The 15,394-nt window shown below is 40.2% G+C and overlaps 1 protein-coding gene across 4 annotated transcripts in view; it reads left to right on the top strand.

Annotated features, from left to right (window-relative positions):
- RAPGEF4 (Rap guanine nucleotide exchange factor (GEF) 4) overlaps positions 1 to 15,394 on the top strand; it is a 423,137-nt gene that overhangs the window by 297,615 nt on the left and 110,128 nt on the right. For 2 of the 4 annotated variants that reach the window (XM_006878827.1, XM_006878829.1), the window contains 2 exons: positions 9,494 to 9,547; positions 9,864 to 9,970. In XM_006878827.1, the coding sequence (XP_006878889.1) occupies positions 9,494 to 9,547; positions 9,864 to 9,970 (161 nt within the window). The remainder of the gene's footprint in view (positions 1 to 9,493; positions 9,548 to 9,863; positions 9,971 to 15,394) is intronic. The other 2 variants (XM_006878828.1, XM_006878830.1) reach the window with 1 other exon arrangement.

Genomic DNA, 15,394 nt, shown 5'->3' with positions numbered 1-15,394 from the left:
TTTTCTTGTCAAGTATGAATCATAGTGATCCTCCTTCACGTTCCCAAAATTGTAAATCTTGCCAGGAGATTGCCCATGTCTCCTCTCTTGGTTTGCTGCTAAGCTTGAACCGCTGAGCTTTGGGTTAGCAACCTGCCACACAAGGCCCTGTACCATTTGGGCTCCTTTAGTTCATACATAACTGCCCAAATGCATCCAAATCATCATTTATGCTCAGGGAGAGAAAGTTGTCCACATCTAATCAAGCTAGAAAATAACAGATACTAAAACCTAAAAAGGAAAGAAAAAATACAGTTTGAATGCTCCTACAAGCTTCTGGCCACCATGACTTCTGCTCCAGATAAGCTGTACCTCTCTGGAGATTCTACCTGTCTACAGATTCTGAGGTCTTACTTGCTCTGCAATCCCAGAGACATTCAGTGAAACCAACTGATTTTAATTTTGTTGACTCTTTCCTATTGTAAGAATAACTTCTAAGCTCTTTACACATCAAAGCTGAAAGTCTTTTAAACTAGAAAAGACTTTTAAAAATATTTATTTTTAAATATGCAGATGGAAAAGGCCTATAGATTATTTTTCCATAATTTGAGCAATGGAAAGACTTATGTAAGTATTTAGGAGTGGTGACATCTGTCTGAGTCTGTTTCAGCCCTCATTTAAATGTCATCTGGCCAGAGTGATGATATAATCGATAATTATTACAAAAATAAAACATACATTTCCAAGACCTTGGTTGAAATCCTCAAAAATATCAAAACAAGGGAATGCAACCCCTAAAAAGATATCATTTTTACTTAAAGAGTGAAAAATATTCTTATTCCTTCTACTTTCTAGAGAGTTCCTCATCTGAAATGAGAAAGGGGGGAATTTAAAAATCAAGAATCTTCCATCATTTCTTTGTTGACTCATATTTTCTCACTAATGGTTTAACCCATATAAATTCTGTTTTGCAAACAAGATCAGAAGTTCATTTAGGCTAGGTAAAGTCTTCTATTTAGCCTAGTATGTTGCTCTGTGCAAACAGGACTTCATTTAATACTCGAGACAAATTGGCTGTGGACTTCTGTGACTCCTTAATGCACTGGGTTGCCAGAGTTCCTCCATGAGCTTTGTGTCCCAATCTAGCTTAATATTGTTGTTTCTTGGCTTAAAAGACTGCTCCATGCAAAAGGCTTCTGTGAGCAAATAGTTGAGTAAAAAAGGATTACCCCTTTTCAAAAGGGTCTGAATGTGGCTTTTCACGTGGCCTATTACGGTGCCTTGTGCTTCATTATAATCTACTGGGGAGTTATTGTGCATCCTGTATTGGAGGCTAAATTCATATTTTTCATCACCTGATTAGTATTTCTGAATTGGCTCTGGTGCCAAAAGGAATATTTTCTCCTTTTCAGTAGTAATACAAACATAATAAAAAGCAGTAGAATGCCTCTCCTCTCCAGAAACAAACAAAAACCAATTATGGTCAATCCTGAGGGAAGTCTTCAGGGGAGAAAGCCAAGAAAAAACCAAGAGGAAGCTGAATACCTCTGCCTTTGTCTGTCTTCTTTCTCTAGCTTTTCAGGATCATTTTTGCAGCCCAACTTGGATTCTTTCATACTCCAGTCAGAAGGAAGAATGCTTATCTTCAACATTTATATGTGCTGAAATGTGTGATAATACATTTAGTAAGAGAAGGGTTCATTCCTTTTAGGACTGCTTTGTGACACGTGTTTTCTGGCTGTAGGTCAAAACATGGCCCGCTTTAAGGAACAAGCCAAGGAAGCATTGAATGCAGGCCCCACTTGTGCTACCCCACTGCTCACCTTTGGGTTTTGCAAATGGTCAACACACTTGGCTACTAATCAAAAGTTTGGAGGTTTGAATCCATCCATAGGGACCTTGGAAGAAAGGCCAGGCAATCTGCTTCCAAAATACCAGCCACTGAAGCCTCCATGGAGTAAGGTTCTACTCTGATACACCTGGCGTATCTCTCCTTGAGTGGGAATTAACGTCTGCTGTCTTTGTGGTTTGGTAGTCCTTGAGATTGTTGTGGAGGTTTGTTTTGTTTTGTTTTTAATAGCACCCAACAGGAAGAGTGCCTAGGAAGATAGGGAATATCAGGAGTATGAGAGGGGTAGGGTGGGTAAATGTGGCGTTCTTGCCCCACTGCACACTCCCTGCTGTGCCCATCCCGAGCCTGACTGTCCTCAGGCCGATTCTTGGTCATTTCTGTGCTCTGCAGTTCATTACAAGGGGATTGTCCTCTGAGGCTCTGCTTCCCAGGCTCCCCTGTCCACTGGCACTGGCTGCAAGGGATTGGATATGGGAGGACCTCGCCTTGTTCTCTGCACTGCAGACATCTCTAATTGCAGTCGTTCAGACCTTCCAGGGGTGTGACTTCCACCAGGACGCCTAGCCTGGGCTCTAGTAGTGCTCTCTTTTCCCTCTATTCCTCTCTCTGAAGATTTCCTGCAATTACTAACATCAGTTGCCTCAGTATTACCTTTTGACTTCTCTTCAGTTCTGCCACCTATGAAATCACATTCTGGCTTTAAATTTTCTCTGTGGTCAAGACACAGAGTAGTTTCCATTTCCCACTTGGATGTTAGAAGCTTTGCTTCTGGTATATTTGTCTGAACTTGCCAGATGTTTTGTTGTTACAAAATTGGTTTTAAAATTGGTGTAGATTAAGCAGAAACATGAAGGCTCAGTATAAATCATGGTGAATACTTACCTTGGGGATGCCATAAGATCAGGCTTGCAGCCTGATGACCTAGAAGGGTTTAGATACACTTTTTTTCAATAATGTTTTATCAAACAGAAAATGTTAAGTTTTCTATAGGAGAAGCAGAGAGGCTTCTGGAAGAAAAGGCACCTGCGAAGTGACACTGGGATGAGAGTGCTGCATTCAATCCTGGCTCTTCCAGTCATTATCTATCTGAACTCACTCAAGTTTCTAAATATCTTTAGCCTTTGTTTTCTTGGCTTGATTTCTCTTTACAGGAGTGATAAAATAATAATAACTGATAACGAGGAGCATGTTCAGTAACACTTCTACGGAGCCTGGCAGCACGTCTTTGTTTACCTCCAGCTGGTTCTCTCACTTCGATTCTTACTGTTATCACTACCTGCTTCCTTCACTCTCCTAGTCAACCTGTCATTTATCACATGAAAAAATTTTCCCCCCTTATTTCTTAATCACATGTCTAAGGAGAAGTTGTCAAAAAAAGTTTTATGAAAATCAAGGAAAATAAAACAGGAAATAAGTAAACAGAAACAAAAGCCATAAAGACATGCTCCTAAGTTAAAACCAAAACACCAGTTGCCGCCAAGTCAGTTCTGACTGACAGTGATCCCAGAGGACTGAGTAGAACTGCCCCAGGAGGTGCCCAAGACTGTCATCTCCATGGAAGCAGGCTGCCACGTCTTTGTCCCTCAGTGTAGCTGGTCGGTTCAGACACCCACCTTTTAGTTAGTAGGGTGTGCTTAACACTGCACCCCCAGAATTCCTTTGCTGTTGTTGCCACTAAGTCAGCTCTGCCTCATACTGACCCTGTTTGCAACAGAACAAAACCCTGTTTGCTCTTCCTCCATTCTCATTGTCTCCGCGGTTTGGGCCCGTTTTTTTACAGCCACGGTAGCAATCAATCATCAGTCCATCTTTCTGAGGGTCTTCTCTTTCACTTCCCGGGAAATGTGAGGCTGTGGCTCATAAAACTTTTTTCTCTCATTGCTGTCAAGTTGCAACCAACTCATAGCTGATTCTCCAGTGGGTATCGGAGGCTGCTAATCACATAGATTCGCCATCTTTCTCACACTGAGCTGCTGATGGATTTGAACTGCCAGAGAAGCCCAGCCTTTGAGCTAGCAGTGAGGCTCCCTGTCTCACAACGTTGGTAGGGGTCCTCTAGTAGGCACCAGTCAGTGATGTTTTCCTCCGGAGCTCAGCCGGCCTGTTGCAAAGGCTTCCTGTCAGACAGCAGGTGGGTTCTAAGTAGCAGTGCACGTCTAACATTAGGATCTTGTCTTAACTCAATAGAGTGCCACTTTCAAAGACAAATTCCTGTTCCCACCAAACAAAACTTTCCCTCTGTGGCTTGGAAGTTTTATTTAAATAAGGGAACCATCCCTTTTCCCAAAAATTCATGCTATGCCCCTAAAACTAACATCTGTGAGCTAGGGAAGGTCTAAGCATACTTCCTGTCTACAGGTTACACAGCCTCTTGGTTCTGGAAATTGGCACTAAGATTATCTAACTGAAAGACAACCTTGTGTATTTGTACCTTTCTTTAGAAGCTGTGAATAAAGGAAAAATTCTTGTTGAAACTTGATGCCTCCCCAGACTTTTGTTATACTTTCTTTTCAGGGTTCCAACAAGATGAACTAACCAGGAACCACTTGTTCACATTTTGTTATATCTATTTCTACAGGGGGAGAAAAATGATTCTTTCTTCAAATAAAGTTTTACTGTTCCTACAGAAGAATAAACATCCATCAGTAGCCTTGAGAGACACAGCATCCTCTTGACCTCTAGCTCAGTTAGCCTCTCAAAGACCACCACAAAGTAGAGAGAGGTTTTATAGAAAAGGTACCTTAGAAGCTATGTCTACATCCTTCTCCTCTAGTCTTCATAGATGTCACCTCCTTTCTCTAAGATGCAAACAGGACATGGTTTTCTGCTACTGCTTTTGAGAATAACCAAAACTTTTTACTGTTGCGATGCGTAACCAGCTGCTGCTAGGAACACATTACCAACTCATCCAGCATGGAGGGAAGGTTACATGAACACAGCGTATGCATAGCTTGAAATATATAGCTTGTGATTCCAGGGTCTGGGGATAAATGATGGCCCGGTGCTTTTGAACATTTTTCAAGGTGATGTGACTTTATTCAATATAGAACTTTTAATATAAAGCATAATGCTATAATCTCTCTGTTGGGCAAACATATGATTTCTAGCTTCTGCAAATCCAAAGGAGGGTCAGCTCTGAGTTGATCTGACCCAGTGGCAATGAACAACAAGAGAAGTGTCTTATGCAGTTATCATAATGACTTTCAGCAAAAAAAAAAAAAATCTTACCTGGAGTTCAGAAGTTTCAAGTGAATCTCACTGCTCAAAAATCAACATGTTGGCAAGATCCAGTTCCTTCTAGACATTGTTGAGGAGAATCTATTTCTCTGCTGTTTCCAGATTTCAGGAGTTTGAGGTCTATTCTTTTTTTAAGATTGGACCTTTTTTTATTATTATTAATTTTAATGAAAGTTTATTGAGACTTAGTGTTTCCAGTCATTCATTGTTGCACTTTTCTCCCTGCGCACCTCCTCCCCCCAATTCAGTCTTCTCCTTGAAAAGAAAAACTCTCTAATTGTTATGCACTGCCTCCCCCCAAGTCCACTCCACTATGCAGCCTTCATTCTGGACTTCTGTAATGACAAGAATACCCATTCATATATCCATTTTAAACAGTTCCCTCCCTCACCTGTTTCAATGCAATAAACATCATTCCTCCCCTCTTCTTCTGTCTTCTCTCAACCCTGATGTCAGTCCTGTTTTATTTGTGCAATATTTGTCCTTTTGTGACTGAGATATTTCACTCATCATAATGTCCTTCAGGGTCATCCACTTTGCATACTATTTCATGAGTTCCTTGTGTTTCTATGCTGCATAGTATTCCATTGTGTGGTTATACCAGACCTTCTCTATCCATTCATTTGTTGTTGGGCGCTTGGGTTGTTTCCAGCTCTTTGCTATTGCAAACAAAGCCACAATAAACATGGGTGTGCAAATATCTGCTTGGGTGGCAGTTATGGTTTCTTTAGGGTAAATTCCCAGTAGTGGAAATTCAAGGTGGATTATGGACCTAGGACTATAAACTTCATTAAAGAAAAGCTTCCTAATCCACAACATAAACAGTCTTCCAAGTATTCTGGAAAAATCTACAACCAGGATAAGATAACGTAGATGAATGGGATCTTCTAAGACTCAAATCCCTATGCACATCCAAAAACTTCTCCAATAGGGTAAAAAGGGAAGGCACAGATTGGGAAAAAATATTTGGTAATGACATGTCTGACAAGGGATGTTTATCTAGAATTTATAAAAGAGTCAAACACCACAACAAGATAAAAGTAAATAACCTAATTGAAAAATGGGCACAGGATATGAACAGACACTTCACCAAACATTGGACTTTTCTTATGCTGTTCCCTGCTTTCCTATTTTGATCTTTTAAGGTCCCTTAATGTAGCTCTGGTAGCCTAGTGATAAGAAGCTGCACTGCAATGGTTTGAATCCACCAGCTGCTCTGCAGGAAAAGGATGGGTATTTTCCCCTTATGTGATTTACTGCTTCTGAAAATCTGCCCAAGGGTCAGTTACGGGTCGGTTCTGACTCAGTGGCACACACAACAACAATTATATTGACCCCATCCAAATAGTCCAGGATAACCCCCTTGAGATCATTTGTTTAATCACATCTGCCAATCCCATTTGCCACATTACCCATCCACAGGTTTAGGGATTTGGATGTGGACATTTTTAAGGATTATGATTCTGCCTTTCACAATCTCATGTGAAAGTCACCATCTTTTCTTACCATCTGGAAGTGCCATAAGTTCTTGTATTGATCCTGCCACAAAATTTGACTCGGTATTTTTTTATCCTTCATTTGGAAATATCATCAGATGTTTAAGAGAAAGAGATTTAAGGGATTTCAGTAGGACCTGGGCAGCAAGGTGCATATCTGTGAAAGGTTCAGAGCTGTTGTACATAGAGTCACTATGAGTTGCCAGTGACTCAATGGTACATAACAACAGTAATGTTCCTTTGCTGTGTTCGCACACCAGCTTCTTGGTCTAGATATAGGTTTTGCATGAACACAATTAAGTGTTCTGAGATTCCCATTCTTCTCAATGTTAGTCATAATTTGTTATGATCCACACAATCAAATGTTTTTCAATAGTGAATAAAGCACAGATAGACAGTGTTCTGGTATTCTTTGCTTTCAGCCAGGATCCATCTGACATCAGCAATAATATTCCTCATGCCACAACCTCTTCTAAATCCTACTTTAATAACTGGCAGTTCTCTGTCTAGTACTGTTCTAGTCATTTTTTAATGACTTCCAGCAGAATTTTTTTGCATGTGATATTATTTATGTGGTTCAGTAATTTCCACTTTCTGTTGGATCACATTTCTTGGAAAAGGGAACCAATATGGATCTCTTCCAGTCAGCCGGCCATATCTTCCAAATTTTGGCAGTTGTCCTCCAAATTTCCTGGGATAGTCTGGTAAGCAGTCCACGACTGCATCTGTCATTTGAAATGTGTCAATTCACATCCCATTGATTCCTTGGGCCTTATTTTTTGCCAATGCCTTCAATGAACCTTGAACTTCTTCTTTCCCTACCATTGGGTCATACGGTATTTCCTGAAATAATTCCATGTCAGCCAGTTCTTTTTGGTTCCATGATTCTGTGTATTCCCTCCATCTTCTTTTGATGCTTGCTGAATCATTCAAGATTTATGGTGTCTCTAAGTCTTACAACTCAAGGCTTGAATTTGTTTATCAGTTCTTATTATCAAGCTGAGGGAGTGCTTCCCTTTTTATCCTCCTGTCTTTAATTAGAAGTCTCTGCATATTCCACTACAATACTTTGTTTTGACTTCTGGAGCTGTCCTTTGAAATCTGTTCAGCTCTTTTCAACTTCTTTTCCCTTTGATTTGGCTTCATGATGCTCTAGTGCCACTTTCAGGATCTCTTCTGACATCCACTTTGGTTTTTCTTCCTCTGTTTTTGTAGTGACCTTTTGTTCTCTTCATGGATGATATCCTTTGATGCCATCCCACAACTCATCTGGTCTTCGATCATTGGTGTTCAGTGCTTCAAACTGTATTAAGATGATTTTTAAGTTCATGTGGGATAGACTCGAGATCATATTTTGGTTCTCATGGACTTGCTTCTTCAGCCTCAATTTGAACTTGCATGTGAGTAATTGACAGTCTGCTCCACAGTCAGCACCTGGCATGGTTTTGACTGCTGATATTGAGCTTCTCCAAGGATTCTTTCCTGAATTATACTCAGTCTGATTCCTATGCTGTTCCTCTGGTGAGATCCATGTGTAAAGTCGCTGTTAGTGTGAGGGTTTTTTAAAGATATTTGCTCTGAGTAATTCATTGACTGTACAAAATTCAGTCATTCTATTTCTGACCTTGTTTCTGTCAACAAGTCTGTGATTTCCAGCTACCTTTCCTTCATGGTTGTAGGACAGAGAGGTGGTGGTGTTTTAGATGCTATGGTGTCAAGTACAACTCAGAGCGACCCTATGAAAAGCAGATCTGAACTCTGTCTTATCCTCTGCCATCTTCACAGTTTCTGACACATCAAGCCCACTGCTGCAGGACAGAGTAGAATGATCTAAATCACTATGGAAATAGGCTGCCACATCTGTGTTTGATAATATGAACTTAAAGAGTTCTGACACTCAGAGAGTTCTGAAAATTTCATACCTAAACCCAATCTGTTGCTGATGAGTTGACCCTGACTCATAGAGACCCCATAGGAAAGAACAGAATTATATCAGTCATCATGGAAGCCAAATGCCACATCTTTCTCCCATGGAGTAGCTGCTAGGTTTGAACTCACAACCTTATGCTTAGCATCTGAAGTCTATAACCATAGTACCACGAGAATTCCTGAAAATTATGTACAAAACCAAACTCATTTTCATTGAACTGATTCCAATTCATAGTGACATGGTAAAGCAGAATAGAACTGCCCCATGGGATGTCTCAGGCTGTATATATCTTTATGGAATCAGACTACCTCAGCTTTTCTCCCACTTAGTAGCTAATGGGTTTGAACTGTCAGCCTTTTGGTTAGTGGCCAAGTAATTAATCCACTACCACCAGGGCCCCTGGAAGTGGTATATTTTTGTAAATGAAGAGAAAGTATATTTGCTGTCCTAGTGAGTTCTAGTGAATTAATATCCACAGAACCACTAAAAAGCATCATTTAATCTCTAAAACTTTCTAAGAATATAAATTCCAGAAAAGCAGTCTTAGCTACAAGAGAACAAATTAAATCATTCAGTGGCCTCCTAGGTCAATACTTTACCCCTAGCTCATGGGACATGCCATTGAAAAATTCTGTTTATGTTTATCTTCATTTGCTTTTTTGTTTTCTTCCTCTGATGTTTGTTTTGAGTGGATATTTATTTTCTTCACACAAGCTTACAAACATCTGATCATTCCTCTCCATTTGGGTTTGGTTGTTGTTGTTTTTCATGTTATAATAATTTCTATTTAAATTTTGGCAAATTGAACGACCTTATTTTGCCCTTTGAATGTCCATGCATTCAAGTGCTCTAGGAAGATTTTACCTCTTGGTGATTTGTTTGGTTTTTTTTTTTATTTGAATTTTATAAAAATAGATGTTTCTTATTATTCCCCAGCCCATAATTTTCTTTGCTGATTTTTTGCTTAATTTTCTTTTGCTTTAACATTTTATTTTTCAGACACCTCTCATTGAACCTCACGTTCCTCTTCATCCTGCTAACACCATTACCAAGGTAATGGGACGTAGGTGGGTTGTCAAGCCATCCGAGCTAACTTCTTAAGTAACCACTGGAGGTGGCCCATGTGTCACGGCGTCACGTCAGAAGACCTCTGGCACATGTTCTAAAGACAATATATATTCAGTGTGTCTCACTTGTCAGCATAAAACAGTGCCATGTCACATACGAGAGAATAATGTCAATGAATTAGTGAGTTAAGTTTCTCAGAGCAACAGTCAAATTGAGAAATGATTTAAGAATTCATCTGGTCTGTGCTCCTCCTATAAACTCTCCTTTTTTTCTCTTCTCCTTTCACATTATTAAAATTCAGGTCCCTTCAGAGAAGATACTCAGGGCTGGAAAAATCTTACGAAATGCCATCCTCTCTCGAGCACCTCACATGATTAGAGATAGAAAATATCACCTAAAAACTTACAGGTATGTATGCTAAGTCTAAAAGGCAGTGATTTATAATTTCTTATCACTTGAAATGAGACATGATAAAGACGGGGTTGTGTGGCTAGTTAAATCTCCTGGGATTACTCAACATTGGGGGAGTCAACTAAGAATATAAGTCTAATTCTTAAACTTTTGATTTATTAATGCAACAAGCTTCTAGGAGTTGAAATGGCCTTTTATATCTTTTTACAAACAAGTCTTTCTTACCATTTCCTGCACCTGTGGTTCAGATGCATCATTCGTATGCCTCAACTAAAAAACTCACTGCCACCAGGTCAGAACAGGCTCAAGTAACTGTCCTGCCAGTGGGTTTCCAAGGCTGTGAATCTCAAGGGAAAGAGTGTCCATCTTTCTCCTCAAAACTGCAGATAGATTCAAAGTGCCAGAGAGACATGACCTTTGGGTTAGCACCATAGCTTCCTATGAGCTAGCAGTCAGGGCCAATATCCCTTTTAGCCTAGACATTACTTCAAAACATGAGTCAAAATCTGCTTTCCATCACTATAGCAATAGATGATTCACATGGATAAATTCTTGAGTCATAGTGAAAAGAGAGACTACATGTTTCAAATTTATCATGAAGGAAAGTGACCTTTCCAGTGACTGTGATAAAACTGGTAAAATCTGCCCTTGTAATTAGAATATAGGGGGCTCTGGTGGCTTAATGGTAAGGAATTGTACAGCCAACGAAAGGCACGTGGTTCGAATTGCCAGCCCCTCCATGGAAGAAAGATGAGTAGTCTTCTCCCATGTGACTTATTGCCTCTGAAAACCTGCCAGAGGGTCAGTTATGGGTTGGTTCCAGCTCAGTGGTACAAAACAACAATCTGAATGTATGTGTCTCCAGGTTCAAATTCTTTCAAAGGACAGAGGTGAAAGACTACAGATTTCCTCTTTGGATTGGTTTTTCTGCACTCCATGTAGACTAATGCTCTCTACTTGAACTTGTCATGAATAAGTTATAAGGCCAAAACTGATAGATGATTTATTATATTTTTATTGACATCTTCTTGATGATGATATAAAATGAGATGGAATTTGAGAAGCACCTTTATCAGTGGCATCTTTCTGATTACTGAAGAACAGCGATGTCAATCTAGAGGCTAAGCTGTGCCTGATATAGGCCATAGCCTTTGCAATCACTTGCTATGCATCAGAAACCTGGACAATGACTAGGGATGATAAAACGAGAGTTGATGCTTTTGAGCTGTGGTGCTGGAGAAGAGTATTGAATATACCATGGACTGCTAGGAGAATGAACAGGTTCATCCTAGACAGTGTGGAACCAGGCTGCTCCTTGGAGACAATGGTTCTGAAGCTTTGTCTGACATACTTTGGACATGTTGCAAGGTGGGACCAGTCCTTGGGGAGGGATGTCATGCTTGGGAGAGATAGTAGCACAAGACAGGAAGACCCTTGAGGAGATGGATTGATTCAGTGACTGGGGTAATGGAGGTAGGTGGGTATGTCAGAGACAATAAGATTGACACAGGATAGAGCAGGGGTTAGGTCTGTTGTACATAGGGTCACTATGAGTCACAGGCAACTCGGTGGCACATAACAAGAACAACAATCTTCTTGAGATATCTCTCAGGATGGTCCCTTTTTACATTGATACTGACATTGATCAGGACACTAAATGGTTTAAAAATCAGGAATAGTATGTGTCAGGGCTGTTTACTTTCTCCATACCTATTCAATTTATATGCTTAGCAAATCTTTTGAGAAGCTGGAGTCCATGAAGAAGAATGTGGCATTAAAATAGAAGGACGGTAACCTACATTATGCAGCTAATAAACCTTGCTTGTTGCAAGTGAAGATGACTTGAAATAGAGAATATAGCCTTCAATATGGATTATATCTCAACATTAAGAAGACAAAACTCCTCATCACTAGCCCAATAGGTAACATCATGATAGATGGAGAAAATATTGGCATTGGCAATGATTTCATCTTACTTGGATCCACACTCAACACCTGTGGTAGCAGCAGTGTGGAGATCAGGAGGTGTATTGCATTGAGTAAGTCCACTATCAAGGACCTCTCTAAGTGTGGAGCAGTGATGTCAGTTTGAAGATTAATGTGCACCTGATCCCGGCCATAGCCTTTCAATCACTTCCTGTGCATCTAAGAGCTGGACGGTGAATAAGGACAGAAGAATTGATGCCACTGAGTTGTGGTGTTGGAGAAGAGCACTGAATATCTCATGGACTGACAGAAGAACAGAAAGATACACCTTGGTAAAAGTGCACCCAGAGTGCTCCATAAAGGCAAGGATGGTAAAGCTCTTCTCACATATTTCAGGCACATTGTCAGGACTGGCTATTCATTGGAAAGGGACACCATGCTTGGATAGGTGGAGAGTCAACAAAAAAGGAAGAAGAACATCAACAAGATATATTATAATGACTGCAGCATTTAGGTATGTCAGAGATGATGAAGATGGCTCAGGATAGGGCAGAATTCAGAGCTGTGGTTCTTCATAGAGTTCCTATGAGTTGTGTTTGACTTGATGGCACCTAATAACAATATCCACTAGCATCCGTGACATGAGGCATTTGCTGCAAAAGGTCAAGCACTGTAGCTTTCTATATGGATTGAAGCTCAACATCAAGAAAACAAAGATTCTCACCACTGAGCCAATAGGCAGCATCATGATAGACAGTGAAGAGATTGAGATTGTTGACAACTTCAGCTCACTTGGCTCCACAATCAACATTCTTGGTACAAGCAGCCAGGAAATCAAAAGACAAATTGCTTTGGAAAAATCTGCTGTCAGGAACTTTTCCAGAGTACTGAAGAGCAACAGTGTCAATCTGGAGACTAAGGTGTGTCTGATCCAGGCCATGGTTTTCACAATTGCCTGCTATGCATCAGAGAGCTGAACAATGACTAACGATGACAGAAGAAGAATTGATGCCTTTGAGTTGTGGTGCTGGTGAAGGGTATTGAACTGCTAGGAGAATAAACAGGTTCTTCCTGAAGCAGATAAAACCAGGCTGCTTCTTGGAGGCAAGTATTCTACAGCTCCATCTCACATACTTTGGGCATGTTGCAAAAAGGAACCAGTCCTCAGAAAGGAACATCATGTTTGAAAGGGTAGAGGGACAGCACAAGAGAGGAAGACTTTGGATGAGATTGATTGACTCAGTGACTGGAATAATAGGGTTAGGTGTGTCAGAAACAATGAGGTTGGCTTAAGATAGAGCAGGGTTCAGAGCTGTTGTACATAGGGTCACTATGAGTTGCAAATGACTCAACAGCACAAAATAATAATAATAATATCTAATATTTTGGATGGTTAGGGCATCTGGTGGCCTCCTGGGTAAGGAGTTGCCAAAGGCAGTTGGTTCAAATCCACCAGTCGCTACATAGGAGAAAAATGAACAGTGACTTACCATGCAATTTACAACCTCAGGAAAACCCACTAGAGGTGTCAGCTCTGAGTTAGTTCCAGACTCAACAACATATAACAATAGCATTTAGGATGGTTACATTTTGTCGTTCAACCCTGAACGTTTATTGTTTTTAGAGTCCATTATATTTAAAGCTAAATGTATTTCCATTTAGAATCTATTATAATATTAATATTTTTAACCTAGGATGAAAGGTTAAAAAAGAAAAGCAAAACTTCCATAAATGTCAACAAATGGAGATTACCCACTTTAACCCATTTTGTGGATCTCAAGTTTTCAAATGCTAGAAGAATCAATGCTTTTGTGTTGTGCTGCTGGAGAAGAGTGTTGAACATATGTAGAGAGAATGACAGCAGGTTGCTTCTTGGAGGCAAGGATTTTTAAGCTCTGTCTCACATACTTTGGGCATAATGTCCTTGGAGGAGGACATCATGTTTGGAAGGGCAGAGGGTCAGCACAGGAGAGGAAGACCCTGGATAAGATGGATTCACACAGTGATTGTGGCAGTGGGGTCAGGTGTGTCTGAGATGGTGAGATTGGCTCAGGATAAGGCAGGATTCAGAGCCATTGTTCATAGGGTCTCTGTGAGACATAGTTGATTCAATAGCGCAGAATAAAAACAATGAAAACCTTTTTCTTTATAAAAATAAAATCATTAGTATTTTCCCCCTAATTTAAGATGTGCTTATGCTTTTCCAATAATTGACTTGTGTTAGGAAAATTCCATTAAAATATGTCATGTTTGGTGGCAAATAATGGAAACTGGAAGTCAGAAACCCTAAGCTGTCTCTGTCTCTATAGTACTATGATTTGTAAACCCTTGAACTATAAGTGTTAAGTCTATTCCACACCCTATGACCCATAGACTAAACTGGAAGCCAGAGGTATGACTTTTTTTTTTGTTCCTGTGATTTCTTGCCCCAGATCTTTCTTGTACTTCTCAGTCTATGCCTCTCTCTTTGTCTACTCTTGACTCCACTGTGTCATTGCTACAGTGTTAACAAGTACAAGTGACCCTAGGTGCAGGTCACCCTAGTGATCACTCTCCTAGAGGTCTGCTGTCTGTCCTAGCCACTGAGGAAGAGGAGACATAGTGATTTATAGCATGCATATTTCTATGCACATTCTAATTCTTATATATTCTACATATAACTATGCCTACAAGTCACACAACTGGATGTCTTGCATATTCTGACCACTACACTTTTATACCCTCTTTAGGAACGAGCTGCTCCAAGACTCTCTTCCTTGCTTATTTGCCCTTTGGGATCTGCCCTGAGGACCTCAAGACTCCATTTCCTCCTTGAGTTTTTATGTCACAAACACTTATCTCTGCTTACATTTTTTGTATTCCTTAATGTGTGTATGTTGTTATGTACCATGGAGTTGGACTCAACCTATAGCTAATCCTCCGGCAGGTTTTCAGAGGCAGTAAATTGCATGGAAGGTGATTGCCTATATTTCTCCTGCTAAGCAGCTAGTGGATTCGAACTGTGTACTTTTGGGTTGGCAGCACTATTCCTTACCACTGAGTCATCAGAGCTCCCTAATGTGTGTTAGGCATAGTTATATGTGGAATATATAAGAATAGAATGTGTGTATAAATATGCATTGCTAACACCAAAGCTGTGCTTTTCTGGCAGTTCAAATCCCCAAGCAGCTCCAGGGCAGAAAGACAGGGAGTCTCAGCTTGTGTAATGAACAGCCTCAGAAACCCATTGAAGGGTCAGTTCCAACTTTGAGGTTCTGTTTGTTTTTTATTTAATACATATGAGAAGCCTTGGTGGCTGCTAATCAAAAGGTTAGGAGTTCTAATCTATCCAGCAGCTCCACTAGAGTCAAGACCCAGTGATTTGCTTTTTTTATGTTGTAGCTGAGGAAACCTTGGAGCAGTTCTTTCTGAGACTTGAGGTGACTTTGAGTCAAAATCTGACCTGATGGTCCCAACAACGACAATGAACAAATTTATACATATATATAAATTTTA

This window comes from Elephantulus edwardii, unplaced genomic scaffold (assembly GCF_000299155.1).
Source record: "Elephantulus edwardii isolate Elephantulus edwardi_28Jun2011 unplaced genomic scaffold, EleEdw1.0 scaffold00001, whole genome shotgun sequence".
Taxonomy (NCBI): Eukaryota; Metazoa; Chordata; class Mammalia; order Macroscelidea; family Macroscelididae; genus Elephantulus; species Elephantulus edwardii.
Note: the sequence above shows the minus strand (reverse complement) of the source record. Positions and strands in the feature narration are given on the sequence as shown.